The sequence below is a fragment of the Podarcis filfolensis genome (assembly GCF_964270895.1).
Source record: "Podarcis filfolensis genome assembly, chromosome: 15".
Classification (NCBI taxonomy): Eukaryota; Metazoa; Chordata; class Lepidosauria; order Squamata; family Lacertidae; genus Podarcis; species Podarcis filfolensis.
In genome coordinates, this window is record NC_139618.1 from 18,938,345 (window position 1) to 18,956,701 (window position 18,357).

General features: G+C 44.5%; 1 protein-coding gene across 10 annotated transcripts in view; it reads left to right on the forward strand.

The window, feature by feature from the left end:
• The window catches only part of NTM (neurotrimin), an 808,067-nt gene that overhangs the window by 654,294 nt on the left and 135,416 nt on the right, over positions 1-18,357 (forward strand). For all 10 annotated transcript variants that reach the window (XR_014542117.1, XM_083588965.1, XM_083588967.1 and 7 more), the window contains exon 3: positions 12,114-12,346. Coding sequence is in view for 9 of the 10 variants with exons in the window: in XM_083588965.1 (XP_083445091.1) it covers positions 12,114-12,346 (233 nt within the window). In the remaining variant the exon portion in view is untranslated. The remainder of the gene's footprint in view (positions 1-12,113; positions 12,347-18,357) is intronic.

The window sequence follows — 18,357 nt, forward strand, 5'->3', positions numbered from 1 at the left end:
TCTTACAGCAACATGATCCTTACAGCCTTAAGCATGAGACATTTGCATTTAAAATAAAATGCAACCTGAGATTTGGTGCTTACAAGCTGGATGTCTGAGCTTCAGTAAGGGGCTGTGGAGGAATCCTAGGAGCCAAGGAAGCTGCCTTAAAGGAGATCAGACACTTTGTCCATCTGGTATTGCTTGTTCTGACTGGCTGGTATAAATGAGGAGCTCCAGGGCTGATCAGGATGGCAACTGTAATGCCCAGCTTGTGGCATTGTCCCACTGACCACCGCAAACCCACACCCGAAGCTGCTATCAGATCTGACTGGGAAGCTTCCATTGTCACCAGTGGAAACATTTCTCCTGGGGCTGATAATGGTTTTGGGAGCAGGATTTTCATTTGGACCGTGGCAAGGGGGAAAGTGTTAACCCCATCCTTCTTGTGCATCACTGTCCCAATCTTGATTTCGGCTACAGGGGTTGCTCTTTAGATTTTGAATACTTCTGTGTATTATGTGCATTAACATGATTAAGAAGACATGAAGTTTGTTCCTGTGGCAAGTGGGTTTTCCATATAACGTGCTGCCTGAGATTCTTTCCACTAAAATAGCATATGGGATAAATTTTGGTTTGGATTTGCAAACCTATTAAATTCGAACTTCTCAAAACAATGCAGAACCTGGGCTTTAGCTTTTTTTGTAATTTTGGATTCTTGCAATGTTGTGATACATTCTACATGAAATGTACCAAAAAATGGGTATATTAAGGGGAAGTGTGCATAAAAATGCATCCATAGCTGAAAATGACAAGCAAAAATACATTTGTTGTTGTTTAGTTGTTTAGTCGTGTCTGACTCTTCGTGACCCCATGGACAAGAGCATGCCAGGCACTCCTGTCTTCCACTGCCTCCTGCAGTTTGGTCAGACTCATGTTTGGAGCTTCGAGAACACTGTCCAACCATCTCGTCCTCTGTCGTCCCCTTCTCCTTGTGCCCTCCATCTTTCCCAACATCAGGGTCTTTTCCAGGGAGTCTTCTCTTCTCATGAGGTGGCCAAAGTATTGGAGCCTCAACTTCACGATCTGTCCTTCCAGTGAGCACTCAGGGCTGATTTCCTTCAGAATGGATATGTTTGATCTTCTTGCAAAAAAAATAAAATAAAAATACATTATATTGGGGAAATTGCTTGCAAAATGTGTATATTCTAATATGCTGATGTTTAGTGACGTTCTATAAAAACGGTTTGCAAACTGATGTGCAAATTTATTGTGTGAACAGAACTTGTGACTGGGAAACTGAGGGAAAAAATGAAATTGACAAATCTCTATCCCTGAGCTGGAGGTACCAGGGATTGAACCCGTGACCTTTTGCACCCAGGGTATGGTTTGCCACTGAGCTAAGGAAACCGCATCTGTAGGTTTGGGATCTTGGGGTATTCTTGAACCTGCAGACACACTAGCTAAATGAACTTCATTAGGTCTTTGGAAACTGACTTAGCTTTCCTTGAATATTTTCATGATTGAGCAGCAACTCCCTGCTTTGGAGGATTCGGGGTGTATGAACCCTCTTCCCCAAAAAAACTTTTCTGGATAATGCTAGTGTCCCACAGCAACCCACAGAATTTTTATTATTATTACTCTTATTCCAAACAGAAAACTTTGAAATTGCCTGTAAGTTTGCTTTGGGTGGCAATGGAAACTCATAAGTCACTCTCATCTTTTTCTTTTCTTTTTGAATCATTTCCTCCCCTATTCCCCCTGTGCCATTTCTCTCCACTTTTGCATTTCATTTTGTACATGTGGCGTTGAAGCGGTTACCTGCTCCTGAGGGTCATCACTGTATATCACCCAGGTATCAGCTGGAGGACCGTGTGCCTCTGCCAATGCAGAGCTGTCAGTGGATTTTACAGCTTCATCTAAATTTCCAAGTTCGCAGCAAGGACAAAGGGGAGTGCTGAGGTGTCTAACGACAGGAGAGGGAGAGGAGGGAGCTGTGTTGAAGATCCCATGAGCTTTTCACCAAGGAGACGTGTGAAGGGCAAAGGCAAGATCACTTCCACCCTGCCAGGTGACTCTATTCCCTCCCTCACCTGTGCCCATGGGCCAGTTTCGTTTCTCAAGGCTTTAGTTCCTGTGAGATGGCAGGCAGGCTATTACAGCAACTTAACCAAAGGCAGAACCTGTCAGCGAGACCTTGGCTGTGTTGAGGGAATGGATGGAACAATTCAGCACAGTGGAACATCGGAAGCTGTCTTATCCCATGTCAGACCATTAGTCCATCTAGCTCAGTACTGTCTGTAGATTCCAGTGAAGCCATTGATGCACAAACAGCACCCAGCTCGCTACCCAGAAGTGATGGTGCCTGGTATGAACTTCTCTTTCATTGCATGATGGGAACTGGGCTGGGATTTCACCTCTGGAAACTCCTGGCTAGACAGGTGGGCAAGGTCTTGTGGACTTGATGCAGAAGGGGTGGGGCAATTTTTCTGGTGCAATTTGAAGAAAGCTTGCCATCTCCCCACCCACCCTCCAAAAAAGATTTTGACCTCCTCTCCTGAATTGCAATGAGAACAGCAATCAGAGGGCTAATTTTGCTTTGCTCTTTCCCCGGGCCTGATTAATATTATTCATTCCCTCTGTGTCCTGCTGGGTTTGAAACATGTTCCATAGCCCAACTTCTGCAGGTGATTTGCATAAGAGGCAACAGCACCCCAGGAGGAAGCATCTCTTGCACTTTGATCATTTGGTGCCCCACCCTTTCCCCTCCCCCTCACTTCATTCATTTGTGGGGAAATTGGGGAGTATGCAGGAAGGGGAAAGGAGCTGAGGAACTGTGTGTCAGAGGCGCTAAGGCTTGGCTGGGAGCCTTGTGATCATATTCTGCACCTGGAGTTTGACTTGGTCTCTTAAGGGAGATGGGGTGTGCTCAGGGCTCAGGGTCATCTTCAGGTGAGGAAGGGAATAGCAGTGTATGGCTTGAGCCAGTGTGTCTTAGAATCATAGAATTGCAGTAGAAAGGACTCAGAGGATCATCTAGTCTAATCCCCTGCAATGCAGCTGTCCCATCTGGGGATTGAACCTGCAGTCTTGGCATTACCAGCACCACGCGCTAACCAGCTGGTTTTGTAGGCAGTATAAATAATAGTAAACAGAAGAGGAACCTGCTGGACTGGGCTAGTGACCCATCTGGTCCAGTATCCTGTTCACACAGTGGACAACCACTTATTTATTATTTATTGTTAAGGAGCCCAGAGTGGCAAACAGATACACAATCTAGAAGCAAAAGCACTCTAAAACATTTAAAACATTCTAAAACCATTACAATCAAAAACATCTAAAAGCGGTTTCAGTTAAAAACATTCAAAAGGCAATTATGTTTAAAAACATTCTTCTACCTGATGATCCCTGGGTTGCATGGAACAGTGTAGTTGAGCCACGAAACGTCTGGGTAAATAAGCTTGTTTTCATATTCTGCCTTGCGGTTAATAATGATGGAGACAGGCACACCTCACTAGGAATGGCATTCCACAACTCGGGAACCAACACAGAAAAGGCCCTGTCATGGGTCAGTGCCAACTGGGCAGCCTTCTAGTGATGGTACCACCAACAAGACCTCACTTGTCTATTGCAAGGGGCAAGATGGTTGGTAGGTTGTTGATGGTCTCACAGGCAGGATCTGAGTGAATGCTACCCACTTGGGATTCCCAGCAACAGGCATTCAATCAATCATTATCAATCATTTTATTTGTATGTCGCCTTTCCAGATTTAAAACCACACTCAGTTCAGAGGCACACAACCGATGGCACTTATATACCCCTCTATCCAGAGAAGCAAGAGACAATATCAGAGTTCAAGGACACATTCCAGCCAGGCAGAAATCCCTGAAAAAATCCTCACAAGGGAACTGAGTGGCACCAGTAGTGGTTGCACCCTGGGTAAATGGTATGTGTGTGTTGTAGAGAATCCCACGTACCAGAGAAGCTTGAGAGGCAAAAGTCATTATCTGGGCCTGAGATTATTCACTCCCTGGAACAGGGTATTTCAGGGATTGCTTCTGTGCTATATGCTCCTACCACACTGGCACTTTCTGAAACAAGATGTGAACTGAAACCCAGTCATCCTTTGAAGTTTGCTGTTCTCCGAATTTTGCAACACAGTTCTCCCACCATGTAATGTGTCCCAAAAATGCATATACTAGGCTGAAATCTGTATGAAATGCATATATTGCTGAAAATAACATACACAAATGCATTATAATGAAGGAAATTGTTTTGCAAAAAGATGAGCATATTGGAGAATGTCAACCTGCTGACGAATGTTCATAAGGATTTAAGACAAACCGGTGTGGAAATGAAGATAGCGGAATTTAAGTTTGGAAAAGTGAGAAAGGGAAACTGAATCAGACAGGTTCACTCACCTCAATCTGACCAGGGCTCTGTGGGCAGTGACCTTGGATCAGGCCTTCTCAGTAGTGGTATGCCAGCTCTAGGCTTGACTGCCTGATGCCTCATTCTGTGAATTCATGTGCCAGCCTACAACCATTTCATTTGACCCGTTTCATTTCAAAAGTGGGTTGTTTTGTTTTGTTCGCAAATTGCTTTTAGTAGTTTATTGTTCTGCTACTGCTGCTTACTCTTTTGCTTTTAAGAAATGTCAGGCTTTTATGACATTTATGTTTCTTGGTAATTTTGGTACATTTCATTTTATTTTGAATGTGTCTGCCACCGTGCAATATAAGCATGTTGAATGGCAGAATAAAAACACTGTAAGAAAATAAACAAAATGATCTTACCGGGATTATATGTCCATCACTTCTTCAGGCTGGTTCCCTCCTTCTGCAACATGGGGTTAATAATACTGACCTGCCCCTGCAAGGCTGTTGTAAAAATGGGCGAGACAATGTATGTGAATGCTGTTTGTTAAAGCAGTGCAATCTTATTATGTTTACTCATAAGTAAGTTCCACGTAGGATTCTGTACCAACTGGTCCACTGCTGCCTGTGTGGAAGTTGCTAAGTGTGATGGATCTGTAGGTCTAGCAGGACCCAGATTGACAGGAGCCCCGCACTTGATATCCTGTCAGCTAAGGCCATACATGGGTATCACAACCAGTTAGACCAAATTCCCAGACCTCCCTTCACTGAGCAACAGAAAAGAATGCATCCACTAACTCCATCTGATCCACTGGAATGTAGAAGGAGAATGGCACATTGGAACGGGAGAACAAATTACCCATATCTAAACTGGATGATCAAACTGAGTGGCTACCTCCAAAGCCTTTCAGTATTGTTGAAGGTTTTTTCGGGGGAGGGGGTTAGTCTGGATGATGCCCCGAGTCCCTTCCAGTTCTTGGGATTATGTACCCAGTGAATGTTCAGATCTAATGGAGGGTTCAGTTGTTGAACTGGTCAGATAGTGACCATACCTGGCCAGTTAAGTGTCCTCAGCAGCATCCCAAACGAAGGAGTCAGGTTGAGAGAGCTACAGTTAAGTGACAGTGCCCTCCAGGCTACCTGGCTGGTAGATAAAAGGACAATAGCCAATGCAGTGTGTGAGAGCTGAGCTAAGGAGCAGAATGGAAGCTGGATACGCAAAGACCTGCTTGCTCTGTGCTGGATCCAAGGCTGCAACTAATGAAGAAGCAAGATCTGTTGGGGACCTAATGCTGTGAGGCCCTCCTCCATCCCATGCTCAGGTTGTATACATGTGAAAATAAAGCCGCATATCCTTAAGACACCAGGAGCCTGAACCCGTGCAAGTACTTGGAATCCCTGGAGTCTCTTGCTTTTTGGAGTTTAGGGCAGCAAGTAACACCATATTGTTTCGTTCTTAAAAACCGTTGTTCAGTTAGGGAGCTTTCTATAGAAATTTCTAAAGAATGAGCAAGACCTGTTGGAGTCGTCTTCTGTGACACTTTGTTCCTCTTCCTGGACTGACTTGACTCTCTTCCGAGTGACTTTTCTCCTTTTATTTCCCGACGCAAAACACTACTTGTTGGCCTTTCTCTCGCTTTCTCCTCGTTGCCATGGCTCTGCAGAAGGATGTTTTGGTTTTTTTATGATTGTACCTCTATCTTTGTCTGTGCATGTGAGTGTGTGCCTCCCCCCTGTGTGTGTGCGTGTGTAAAAAGACTTTGAGATTCCTAGAGTTCAGCATAACAAGGGCCGATTCTAAGCTTGCTGTTGTTTGCATCGCCACAGCTGCCAAAGGCAGTGAGGTCTAGGGGATTGGGGAGCGAGGCGAGAGGCACAGTACTCACTGAGCTGTTTTGAGCTCATCCTGTCAGGAAAGGCAAGGATCAGGCGGAGGCAGCCTTGAAGCGGAGGAACGCAGGCGGATGCGCCAACGGAGCTCGTGGAAAGATTTGCGTGCATAAGGTGGTTAAGGGGAGCTGGAATCCTGCACTCAGTTTAATGCACAGCTAAGTCCTGCTGGAAGAAATGGGATTTGTATGCTGCATGGAAGCTGACAGCAGGATTTGAGCCGGCAGGAGTGAGCCAAAAATAAAAGGGGGAGGTGAGGAAACGGGGGGAGAGGGAGAAAGAGAAGGAAGCAGACCCTGCAACCTTCTGTAGCTGGTGCATTTGGTGTTGTGGTCTCACTTGGAACACACAAAATGCAAAGAAAGACACCTCCCCTTGAAATTAGGCGTGATTGTTCTCAAGGAGGGTTTGCGACGTGTCAGGGTTCTTGATGCATTTCCTGCCTGTCCCTTTTTAAACAGCAGTGATTGCAAACCAACCAGTGTTTTGCTGAATGTTATCCTTTTGGCCAGTTGCCACGACCGGAGGTTGATGATTGGAAGTGTTTGCATATGTAAAAGATTGTGTCTTGTAATGCAGGTGGATCAGTTAACCAGCAAGGACCCTAGTTCTGCAGTCTGGCTGTAGCCAAGGTACAGAACATCATAGTCTAAAGCATACCTAGGGCAACTTTGTGTGAAAAAGGGCTCCCATCACACCCATCAAAGGCTGTTCAGTACCTCTCTTTGGTAGCATATTTTCAGTGACAAGAAACTAAAGACTGAAACAGTGCAAATCTATGACTGTTCCTCTGAGCATATGAAAAGTGTATTTTCTTCATTGTTGGAAAGAGTCTCCATATAACAGGACTTAAGGGGAAGGTATGTCTAATCAAATGATGTTCTTTGTCACCTATGTATTTATACATTCACCTTCTTCGATTGGCAGAATTGGCACTGTTACAGGTGCCTCCTAATATCCCTTCCACATTTGCAAGAGCTCCATCTTTTAGTCTGGCAGCACCTACACTTTGGAACTCCCTGCCTGTTGATATCAGGCATGTGCTTTCACTATACTCTTTTCATTACCTTCTAAAAACATCCTGGTTTTGGCAAGCCTACTCAGATGTTGAGAAAGTTGATGTGGGTTTTAATCTGCTTTTAGTCTATTGTTATTTTAATGTTTTGAAACTTTAAATTGTTGGTGTTTTATTGGTAATTTGATTGTTTTATCTTTTTGTAAACCTCTTTGAGGTGTGGTTTTTGTTGTTGTTGTTTTACAACCAAGCAGTGTGTACAATTTACGAAATAAGTAAATAAAATAAATTTAAGCGTTTACATACTGTTTTTGGTTTGTCCAGGATTTCTATGTGGTTTCCCAAAAAATGGAAAAGGAAGATGACAATGAAAACATATCAAGCAACTCATTACCCATTCAAACTAAACTGGGCATCATGTCTTTTGCTCAAAGTGAAGCACTGAGATCCCTGTGACTGAAACCTTGGGCTACTGTCCTTCCGGGGACAGTAAAAACTAACCCTTGTGTTGGTGCTTGACTCTGGAGCTTTAAGAAGAGATTGCGACCGGTGTGGGGTGGGCATCCTGGCTCTGTGCATCTTGGGGCCTTGAGGAGCTTCTCCATGTGATAAGGGAGATTGTGTGACCAGGCGCTGTGAAGGGTGAAAACACTTATTTCACTGCATCGTCATGCGTTGCCTGTGCCCCGCTGCCTTTCAAAAGCACTTAAATGCCCATTTGATGGAGGGAATGGTTGGATTACACACTGTCTGCCTCCATTATTGTCCACAGGTCCCCAGACCTCGGCATTTCACAAAGGTCAGGCATGAGGAGAAGGGGAGAGAGAAGGGGAACTCGAAAGAGATTTTTTTCTTAAATCCTTCTCGCTGGCATGAGAAACTTCCCACCTCTGTCCTTCCACAGTCAGAAATATATCGTAACGACAGCATATCTCTCCATCTCTAGAAACCCTGTTCTTAAACTGTTGTGCTAGCTGTCAATTCATTTCCAGAACCATTTTAAGAATATATATATATATATCTCCTTAAAAATTCTATCACTGCTACTTTGAGAGGGCACCTCCTTGCTATATTCTCCTTGTATTCCCAGAGGCTCCCCACACATGAACTCATTTTCCCAGATCTGTGTTTAAATCACTGAGTCTGCTTAGCCAAGTCCCCAGCAGTCCTGTATAGGGAAGTTTGTGATGTTTGTGTTTATATACTGTGTTTAATTTGTTGCAAGCCATCCGGAGTGGCTGGGGCAACCCAGTCGAATGGGCAGTGTGTGTGTGTGTCTATATATATGCACACTCTTCCTATCCATGGTAGCCCTGCATCTGTGTATTGTTTATATGTACTTGTGCTTGGTGTTCATGGTTTGTGATCTGCCAGGACAGTGTGCTGTGCCATTCCTATTGAAAAGAATGGGAACTGTGCAAGGCTGAGTCTCAATTAAGCACCGCTATTAAGCAAGGCCTTGTAGTATCCTGGAAATGTTGATGTGCCTCTTTCCTAAATGGTGGGGGACTTGCCTTGGTTCATTGACTGCAGCAATCTGATGTGCGGTCCATTAGCTCTACTTGTGTTGGGTGACATCTGTGTAATATTTGGTGATCCATCAGTTGGGAACCCAGGAATCAGCTTGTATCACAACCACTGTTAAAAAAAGAAGATGTCGACGACGACGTAATGGAGTAAGATGTGGACGGAATACAAACACTCTGTCTTTAGCGTGAGCAGGTTTTACGTTTGGACATTATCCCCCATCATTGGCCTTTTAACATCGCTCTTCCTCTGAGTTATGAGGGCTGTTAAACATAAAGCATGCTTTAAAGGGAGCCTCTTCTCGGCCAGCTTTCTTGCTGGAGGGGGGTTGGTGGTGCTGTCAAAATGAGATGCCTTGGCGGCATGCGCTGCCTCCGTTTAATAGTGCCATTCAAGATTTGGGATCAAGGACAAGTGAGAAATCCAAAATGCGTCAGATAAAGCGCTCATGAAATGAGGTTGCAAAGTGGTTGATATGCAAGCGAGGAAATCTGGAAAAAAAATGTGCTGGGGATTGCAGTACATTGAATGTGACTGGAAACAGCTGGAAATTGACAAAAAAAAAATCCCCCAGTCCCACCTCTGATTGGGAACATGAAAGTTCCAATTCAGATCTCGGTGCTTTGGAGTGACGTGAAATAAACTGTCACTGGAAATGTTGATGTCCTGGATGTTTTATTATTGCTGTTGTTTAATTGGATTGTATGGAAATGAGATTTTTGTATATTTTATGTTGACGCGATATGCACTGAATCTAACAGTGCCAGAGGAAAGGAGGATGGTGGTTTCAAATAAGTCTTTATTCTATCCAATCTACTCATATCACTCCTGAGCTTTAGCCATGTTGGCAGGGGCTGGTGGGAACTGGAACCCAACACCACCTGATGGGCCACAGGTTCCTCATCCCTGCTGTTGAGGAACTGTCAGCCTTATCTACCCAACATACTTAGAATTGTGTTGCACAACCCACAAAGCTCAGCAGGGTATCTCCCTAGTAAGTGTGGATTTATGGGTAAGGGAAATTGCTCAGTGGTGGGGCATCTCCTTTAAATTCAGGTGGTCTCAGTTTCAATCCCTGGTTTATCTCCAGATAAACCTGAGAATGACACTCTGTCTGAAATCTGGATAGGTGCTGCCAGTCAGAGCAGACAGCTAGATGGACCAATGGTCTAATCTGGTATAAGGTAACTTCCTAGATTTTTGTAATTAGAATGCAGACCTGTTTTGAAAACTTTTCAAATATATATAGAAGATTTTTTGAACTATTTATGAGATTTCTTACCTATCCTTCACCATAAGATCCATAAGATACAAGGGTGAGTTACAACAAAGGATGGTCTGAGAAATTCAATTCAGCTCACATCTGAAGGTGCACCTATCTGATTTGTACTATCCAGCAGGGTATGCGAACCAAAATCCAGCCATTCTTTAAAATTCACATTTCTCTGAATTTTGCAGTGCAGTTCTCCAGCCAAGTAATGTGTACAGAAATGCATAGGCTGAAGCGTGCATATGGATATATGAATTCATATATAAGTGAACGTAACAAACAAAATGCCTTTGCAAAGAATTATGTGTTAGGCAACATTGCATTCAGGAATGTGTAGGTGAGGATAAATTCACACTACCAAGCTGATAAATTTTCACGAGGAATTGTGTGGGTTTTTTTGTCTTAAATCACAAACTGATGTAGAAATGTGGAGAACTGAACTAAGTCTGGAAAAATGAGAAACTGAGAGGGACCGAAATTGGCAGATTCACCCGCCCCTGGTTACAAGAGTATAATAAAAGCTAAAGGGACCCCTGACCATTAGGTCCGGTCGTGGCCGACTCTAGGGTTGCGGTGCTCATCTCGCTTTATTGGCCGAGGGAGCCGGTGTACAGCTTCCGGGTCATGTGGCCAGCATGACTAAGAGGCTTCTAGTGAACCAGAGCAGTGCACAGGAACGCTGTTTACCTTTCCACCCGAGCAGTACCTATTTATCTACTTGCACTTTGATGTGCTTTCGAACTGCTAGGTTGGCAGGAGCAGGGACCGAGCAACAGGAGCTCACCCCGTCGCGGGGATTCGAACCGCCGACCTTCTGATCAGCAAGTCCTAGGCTCTGTGGTTTAACCCACAGCGCCACCCATGTCAATACACAGTTTTAAATGCAGTCGGTCTTCAGCTTACACAACAGTTCAAAAACAGGGGTCCACATGCAAAAGCAAAAATGAATAACATGTGGAAAACCCCTGAATCTCCACCCCGTTTGACCATCCCTTCCTGTCCAGGGCAGGACATACCCTCTGTCTCACTTACTGGGCTCTGAGAAGGTTGCGTGAAAGCCCTGGCATGACCTCCTCAGAGCCCTGTAAGCAAGGTGGAGGGCTCAAAAAGCTCTTTCTGCAGCAGGTTTTCTCTACTCTCCAATTATTTATTTATTAACTGTGCATCTAAGGTTGCTATCACATAGATAAACTGCAGGTCCACTGTACATATTACACACACAAGTAAAATTATCCTAACCAGAACAGAACAGTATAAAGCCAATATGAGAGGTGGCTTCCACAAAACTCTCAAAGGTGCATCTTTAACATACAGAAGCAGCTGTACAATGAGGCATCTGGATGTACCTTTGTGGGGAGGAGGTTCCACAATTGGAGGGGGTGTCACAGAGAAAGCCCTCTCCCAACCCACCATTCCCTGCACTTCTGAGTGTGGTGGAACAACCAAGATTGCATCCCCCCCTCCCTTCTGATCTTAGCACCAGAGAGGGTTGGTGGGGATGAAGGTTTTCTTTCAGATGTTTGGAGCCTAATTTGTACAGAACAGAAAGTTCAGGGAAAAGTTGCATGAACTTTCGAAGAAGCAAGAACTGCAGAGAAGTTAGTGGCGGATGCTGGCAGTGACCATGCATGGGGAAAATTAAGGGAATGGACTGGAGGCTTTGAGATGGCCAGGGAAGGGTGGGCGATCTTCCTTGAAAATGGTTTCTGGGTACCAAAGGGGCAGCTTAACAAGAGCTTGAAGGTGTGTGCCTCTGAAATAATTGATATTCTTTCCTTTGGAGGAGTGCCAGAATGGATCTGAGGGTTAAGGTTAAAATTTTTAGATGGAGGAAGATGTCCAGAGTGCAGCCCTTGGATCCAAGTAAAGTGCTGACATCTCCCTCTTGGGAGAACGGAGGTGCCGGCTCTGAGAAAATGCTTCTCGCAGCAAAGCTAAAAAAAGGAGAGAAGGGAAGGGGGGAAAGGCACAGTGTCGGAAATCATATAAAACAGCCTCTCAAAAGGCCCACATGCTGGTGATGACCATCTCTGCCCCTTTCTCTTTCTGAATCCAGGTGCATTGTGGATAACCGAGTGACCCGGGTAGCCTGGCTCAACCGCAGCAGCATTCTCTATGCTGGCAATGACAAGTGGTGTTTGGATCCGCGAGTGGAGCTAATCGCCAACACCAAGACTGACTACGCCATCCGGATAAACGAGGTGGACGTGTACGATGAGGGGCCCTACACCTGCTCCGTGCAGACGGACAATCACCCCAAGACATCGCGGGTCCATCTCATCGTGCAAGGTAGGGGCTCAGGGAAGCCTGAGGGTTTCGTGCAAAAAGTGAGTTCCTAGTTCTCATGCTGGAACAAGTGTTCTTGAAGGTGCGAAAGCATAAAAACCATGAAGAATAATGAACCCATGTAATATCTTCGCTCTCTCTCTCACACAAGCCTTCATGTTTTACTTCTCTGCCCCTTAGTTTTGCTACTCTTAGTTTTGACTGTGCAAAATATAAAGTTGTTTGCCTAGTTGAAGGGCATGGTGGCTTGGATTGTGCAGGCTGAAAAAAAAAGTGTGAGTGTGTGAGAGAGGGGTGTGGGGATCTGTCCATTTTTGTTTCTTATTCTCCCATTGTAGGTTCAGTTCTCCACATTAACACATCAGTTGGCGTTTTTTTTTTTAAAAAAATAGAAATCCTTGTGAAAATCCATTAGCATTTTGGTGCAAATTTCTCCTAAGATGCACGCCTAATAGTACACAATTTTGCCTAATATATGCACATTTATGCAAAGCAATTTCACCCATTATTGTGCATTTTGATGTGTTATTTGCACTAATGCATGCACATCTTACCCTAGGATATGCATGTTTGCTGCATTGCCAAAATCTGTTGAAGTGCAAATTTTGAAGGGCGGCTGGTTTTCAATTCACCTATTGATTCAGAAAGTGTGAATTAGGTTGGTTCGCCTTTAAATGGCAACTCAATTGCATTTCTCCCCCATCCTTGCTGGGGAGTGAGGGGAACGTGTGATGTCTGTGAATTGCTGCACTCTTAGTGCACTAGTGGGGCTACTGGGCAAGAATTAATGTTGCGGGGGATTCTAATCCATTTGCCACCAGCCATCTCTCTAGGATTTGGCTGGAAGCCATCTTAGCATGACACAGTAGCTTGACTATTGGAATCTCATCTTGGGCTAATTTTCAAATGCTGATGGGTGTATTGATTTGGAAACAAGCTGGGTTAAGAAAGGCATTGGTCTTGTACACCAAGCCGACCTGAGCTAATCCGCTGTCGATATGTTGGGGCTGAGCGTTATTGACAGACTAATGAATAAGAGACCAAAAATAAAAAAAAATAAAGAATAAATTCCAGGACTCTTTTTCTCTTCTTTTTCTTCCTCTTAAAGCAATCAAGGAAAAATAAATAGAGCTGGTGCTCCCCTCCCTTCGCTATCTCCACTGCCCATGAAACAACCAAAAATAAAAAAGAGGGATGCATTTTCTGTTTATCTTGCAAACTTTTATTACCTGTCCAGATTTCTTAAATCAAAGTCAATCACATGGAGGGGGGGAAATGTTGAAGCTGCAATCAAGCAGCTGAGGAGGTGTAATTATATTGGATCCACCCTCAAGCTGGTGCCTTGTTTCCTGACCCCAGCCCTTGATATCTTCTGGTATTTAAAATCAATCCTGCCTGTTTGCAGTGGTTGTTTTCTCTTCATTTCATCCTGTTTTCTGGAAGGAAGACATCTGGTTTCCTCAAGAAGGGAATACATAATGGCAGCTAAAGATTTGCAGCTCGCATGGGGAAGCTTTCGCAGGCTGTATTGCCTTCTAGGCAACCTTCTCTAGGACACCTGCCAGTCATGGACAGGGCCAGAGGCAAAAGTGGATGGAGAAACTAACGTAACTTTTATTTTTGCACAGTTGGCTATTTTCTACAAAAATTCACATGCCCCTCTCTACATACCCTCCAACTTTTCTCCAGTGAAAACAGGGACATCTTATTCCATAGTAGTAGTAGTAGTAATTGTATTATTTATACCCCACCCATCTGACTGGGTTGCCCCAGCCACTCTGGGTGGCTTCCGACATATATAAAAACATAAGAAAACATTTTTTTTAAAAACTTACCTATGCAGGGTTGCCTTCAGATGTCTTCTAAAGGTTGTACAGTGGTACCTCGGGTTACAAATGCTTCAGGTTACAGACGCTTCAGGTTACAGACTCCGCTAACCCAGAAATAGTACCTCGGGATAAGAACTTTGCTTCAGGATGAGAACAGAAATTGTGCTCCGGCAGCGCAGTGGCAGCAGGAGGCCCCATTAGCTAAAGTGGTACCTCAGGTTAAGAACAGTTTCGGGTTAAGAACAGACCTCCAGAATGAATTAAGTTCTTAACCCAGGGTACCACTGTATAGCTACTTATCTCCTTGGCTCAGGGGTCGCATAACTCCATACCCTCCAACATTTCTCCAATGAAAATAGGGATGTCCTAAGTAATAGCAGGACATTCTGGGACCAAATCAGAAACCAGGATGGCTTCTGTAAATCTTCTGTCCCTGGAAAATAGAGACCTGCGGGGAGTCTGGTCTCTATCCTCCATCCAGGCAAGTAAGAAAAATGATCAGAGTTCAAGGACCGAATCTACCCAGGCAAAATCTCTCAAAGATTGGGAAGGAGGCTGTGAAGAAGCACCAGTGAGTTGTGTGGCCTGGGGAGAGAGGGTGGCTAGGAAGTATCTTGAGGGCCAGATAGAGAGACTTGAAGGGTCACATTCATGCCTCACACCTGAGGTTCTTCTGCTTTACAGGATATTGCTATTTTAAGAGATGATGTGTCCTGGTATCAAACCTGGAAGTCTCTCTTAACTGTCTTGGAAGTGAATATTTGGAATTTGGAATATTTGCAATTCTGCAAGTGTTTGTGGGTGTTTAAAGGCTGGTCAATGAACTGTTATCATTTCTTGAGCAGATTGAGGGAGATATAGAAGAGGGCAATGTTATTACTCTATGAATTGGAAATAATGATGATGATGATGCCATGGTAGTGTCATGTGGGCAGGTGTATGGAAGAAAGCACATGCTGCAACAGTTCACAAAGGAAAATAGGACTATACTTGTAAAATACTCCAGGGTTCATTTCAAAAATCACCCCTAGCACATCCCCCTCCTCTTATGCATTGCTGAAGTTTTTGCTCTGTGTCTTTTTTAAAAAATTGCACTTATCTTTTCCTCCATGGAGCTCAAGATAGCATACATGCTTCCCCCTCCCTTTCCTCTCTTAATCCCCAGAAACACCCTTTGAGTTAGGTTAGGCTGAGAGGCAGTGATTGGCCCCCAAGATCACCCAGTGAGCTTCACGTCCAGGTAGGGATTTGAACCCCGGACTCCCAGGTCCTCATCTGACACTCGAACCACTCCATCATCCTGGTTCTCTTGTAAATGGATGCAGCATACTTTTCAGTAGTCTGTCCTGCAATCACTTCTAAATAATGGTGTTTGTTCTTTTTGGTTAAAGATATACTAGAAGAGGAACAAAATTGTCTGATAATATGCTTTCACTTTTTCCAAATATATACCTCTCCATCTGCAGTGTAGGAAATGACAGGCTGTGCACCGCATGATTCTCTAATGTCTATGAGCGGGCATTTATGGCTGAGCTGAAATTCTCTCCACCACCACTACCGCCCCCCCCCCACCACCAAATTCCACACACCCATTTGTGAGTCTTCAAATTTGGGAGACACTCCAGCTATTTTCAGCTATGAGCTGAGTTTTTGAGAAGTGTCATGGAACTCAGCAACACTCATGCTGGCTGCTCACAGCTTGCAATCCACACTTAGAGTCTGCTCACATGGGCTAATGTCAAGCCAGATTTCCCACTGCCTGTGCTTTGCTGTGTCATTGACATGTGTGTGTGTGTGTCTAAATGCAGAACATTACATTTATCCAGTGTTCCAGCCCATGAAGATTATTCTTAATATTGATTCCATCATTTAGTCTGTTAGATATGCCTCCCGACTTTGTGTCTTCTGCAGATTTGAGAAGCAACTACTCCACTCCAGACCTTCTTCCAGTTTGACTCAGAGCCATTAAGATGCATTTGTTGGGTGTGGTTGCTCGACCAGCTAACAATATTGTCCAGCCCACATTTTACCATCTTGTCAACCAAGTTGCCATGGGAGACCTTATAAAATGTGTTTCTGAAACAGAGATATAATAGATATGTGGAGTTCCTGACTACCTGGACCATTAACTTTTCCAGGCTAAAGGTAAAGGGACCCCTGACCATTAGGTCCAGTCGCGGACGACTCTGGGGTTGGGGCACTCATCTCGCTTTACTGGCTGAGGGAGCCGGTGTACAGTTTCTGGGTCATGTGGCCAGCATGACTAAGCCGCTTCTGGCAAAACCAGAGCAGCACACAGAAATCCATTTACCTTCCCACCAGAGTGGTACCTATTTGTCTACCTGCACTCTGGCATGCTTTCGAACTGCTAGGTTGGCAGGAGCAGGGACCAAGCAATGGGAGCTCACCCCGTTGTGGGGATTTGAACCGCCAACCTTCTGATCGGCAAGCCCTAGGCTCTGTGGTTTAGACCACAGCACCACCCACGTCCCTTTTCCAGGCTAGTAACTGCCAAATAGGAGATAAAGTTGCCCTGGCATTATAAACACCTGCTGACATGTAGTAATCAAGGTATTGTTTTCTAGATGTCCATTTACCTACAGGTTAGGAGTGAAGGAGAGGGAGAGGTGACTCAGTGTGTCTGGGGTCTTGGCAGCACCAACATCACTGCTGCTTACTTGGGAGGTAGAGGGCAAGGAACAGGGAGCTCAGCACTCTGCTGGTGCACTAGTAGAAATGTTGGTTTGACTGAACCCACACACTGTCAACTTTTCCCACTCCTCCTAGTAACTGGCAGCACCACCCCTGCCAGCCATCCATTTTTAGATAGATTTTATTAAAGTCTGAAAAAGAATATAAAGATTATCAATTTTTTATCATGTATGAAAAACTAATCTAAATAAAAACACAAATATAAAAAGAGAGGGAGAAAGGGAAAAGAAAGCAAGCAAGCCAGAGAAAAAGAGAACTTGCTATTCTTCATCTGTCAGCTATATGTAGAAAATTATTTAATGCACCCACTCCAAGACGATGCCCAACAAATCCACTTTATCTTCAGTCCTCAAGCCCAGATATCATCAGTTGATTTATTCCATGCAAAAAGTCTATAAGGGGTTTCCACTGCCAGCAATCCAGCTGCATGGACGTACCCAGTCCTGACAGTTGCTCCTGACACAGATTATCTGCTTAATAATCTCATCCAGAATTTTGCCCGGTATTGGCATCAGACTGAGAAGCTTGTCATTGCCCAAATCTGCCTTTTGCCCTCTTTTAAAAACTGGGGCAAAATTCCCATCTGTAGTCGTCTGCCATCTCACCCATTTCCCAAGAATTCTCAAAGATTGCAGTCAGTGGCTCTGAAACATCTGAAGGATGATTCAGCACCCCACAGAATCATAGAATCACAGAATTTTAGAGTTGGGACCCCAAGGGTCATCTAGTCCAACCCCTTGCAATGCAGGAATCTCAGTTAAAACATCCATGACAGATGGCCATCCATGATGTAATTCACCTGGTCTTGGAGAGTCGAGGCTGTGGCCAGCTCCTATCCATTTCTTCATCCAACCAGCCTATGGCTTTTTCAAGGCTTTGTTCACCTTTTACAAGCTCATTTTGATCATTGAAATGCTTTTTCATCTCTGCATTGCCTCTTGCTTTTTTATTTTATTTTATTTGTTAGGGGTGGGCAAAGTGCTGAGGTTAACCACCTGTCTGTATGGAATTGACTTCCAGCATAATATGTGGAGCCATTGAAGGCAAATTATGGGCCCAGGTGGCCACGCACCTAAAGCAAAAGGCAGAAAGGTAATGGGGATCCATTCCACAGAACTCTCCGTAGCATCCTTCCCTCAGGGATAGGAAAGGGCCTTTGGGCAAATTCCTGCAAGTGAGATAATGAGGGGGACCCTCAACAAGCAATTAAATTCTGCCCTGGGGCTTGCAGCATTTCCTCTGGGAATGAGGCTCCAAGGACAGGGAGTTCTTCCCCTGTATATGTATCCATCCTATTTTCTTTAGAGTCCCAGTGATGGCAGGACTGATAGAAATTCTGCCCACGTAGCTGGGTGAACATGTCACATGATTTTACCCTTTCAACTTTCATAAGACACTAAGGCAGCAATCCTGTATCCAGTTACCTTGGGGCACAGGTAGAAGGAAGTTTTTGTCTCTTTCTGGTCCATGTCA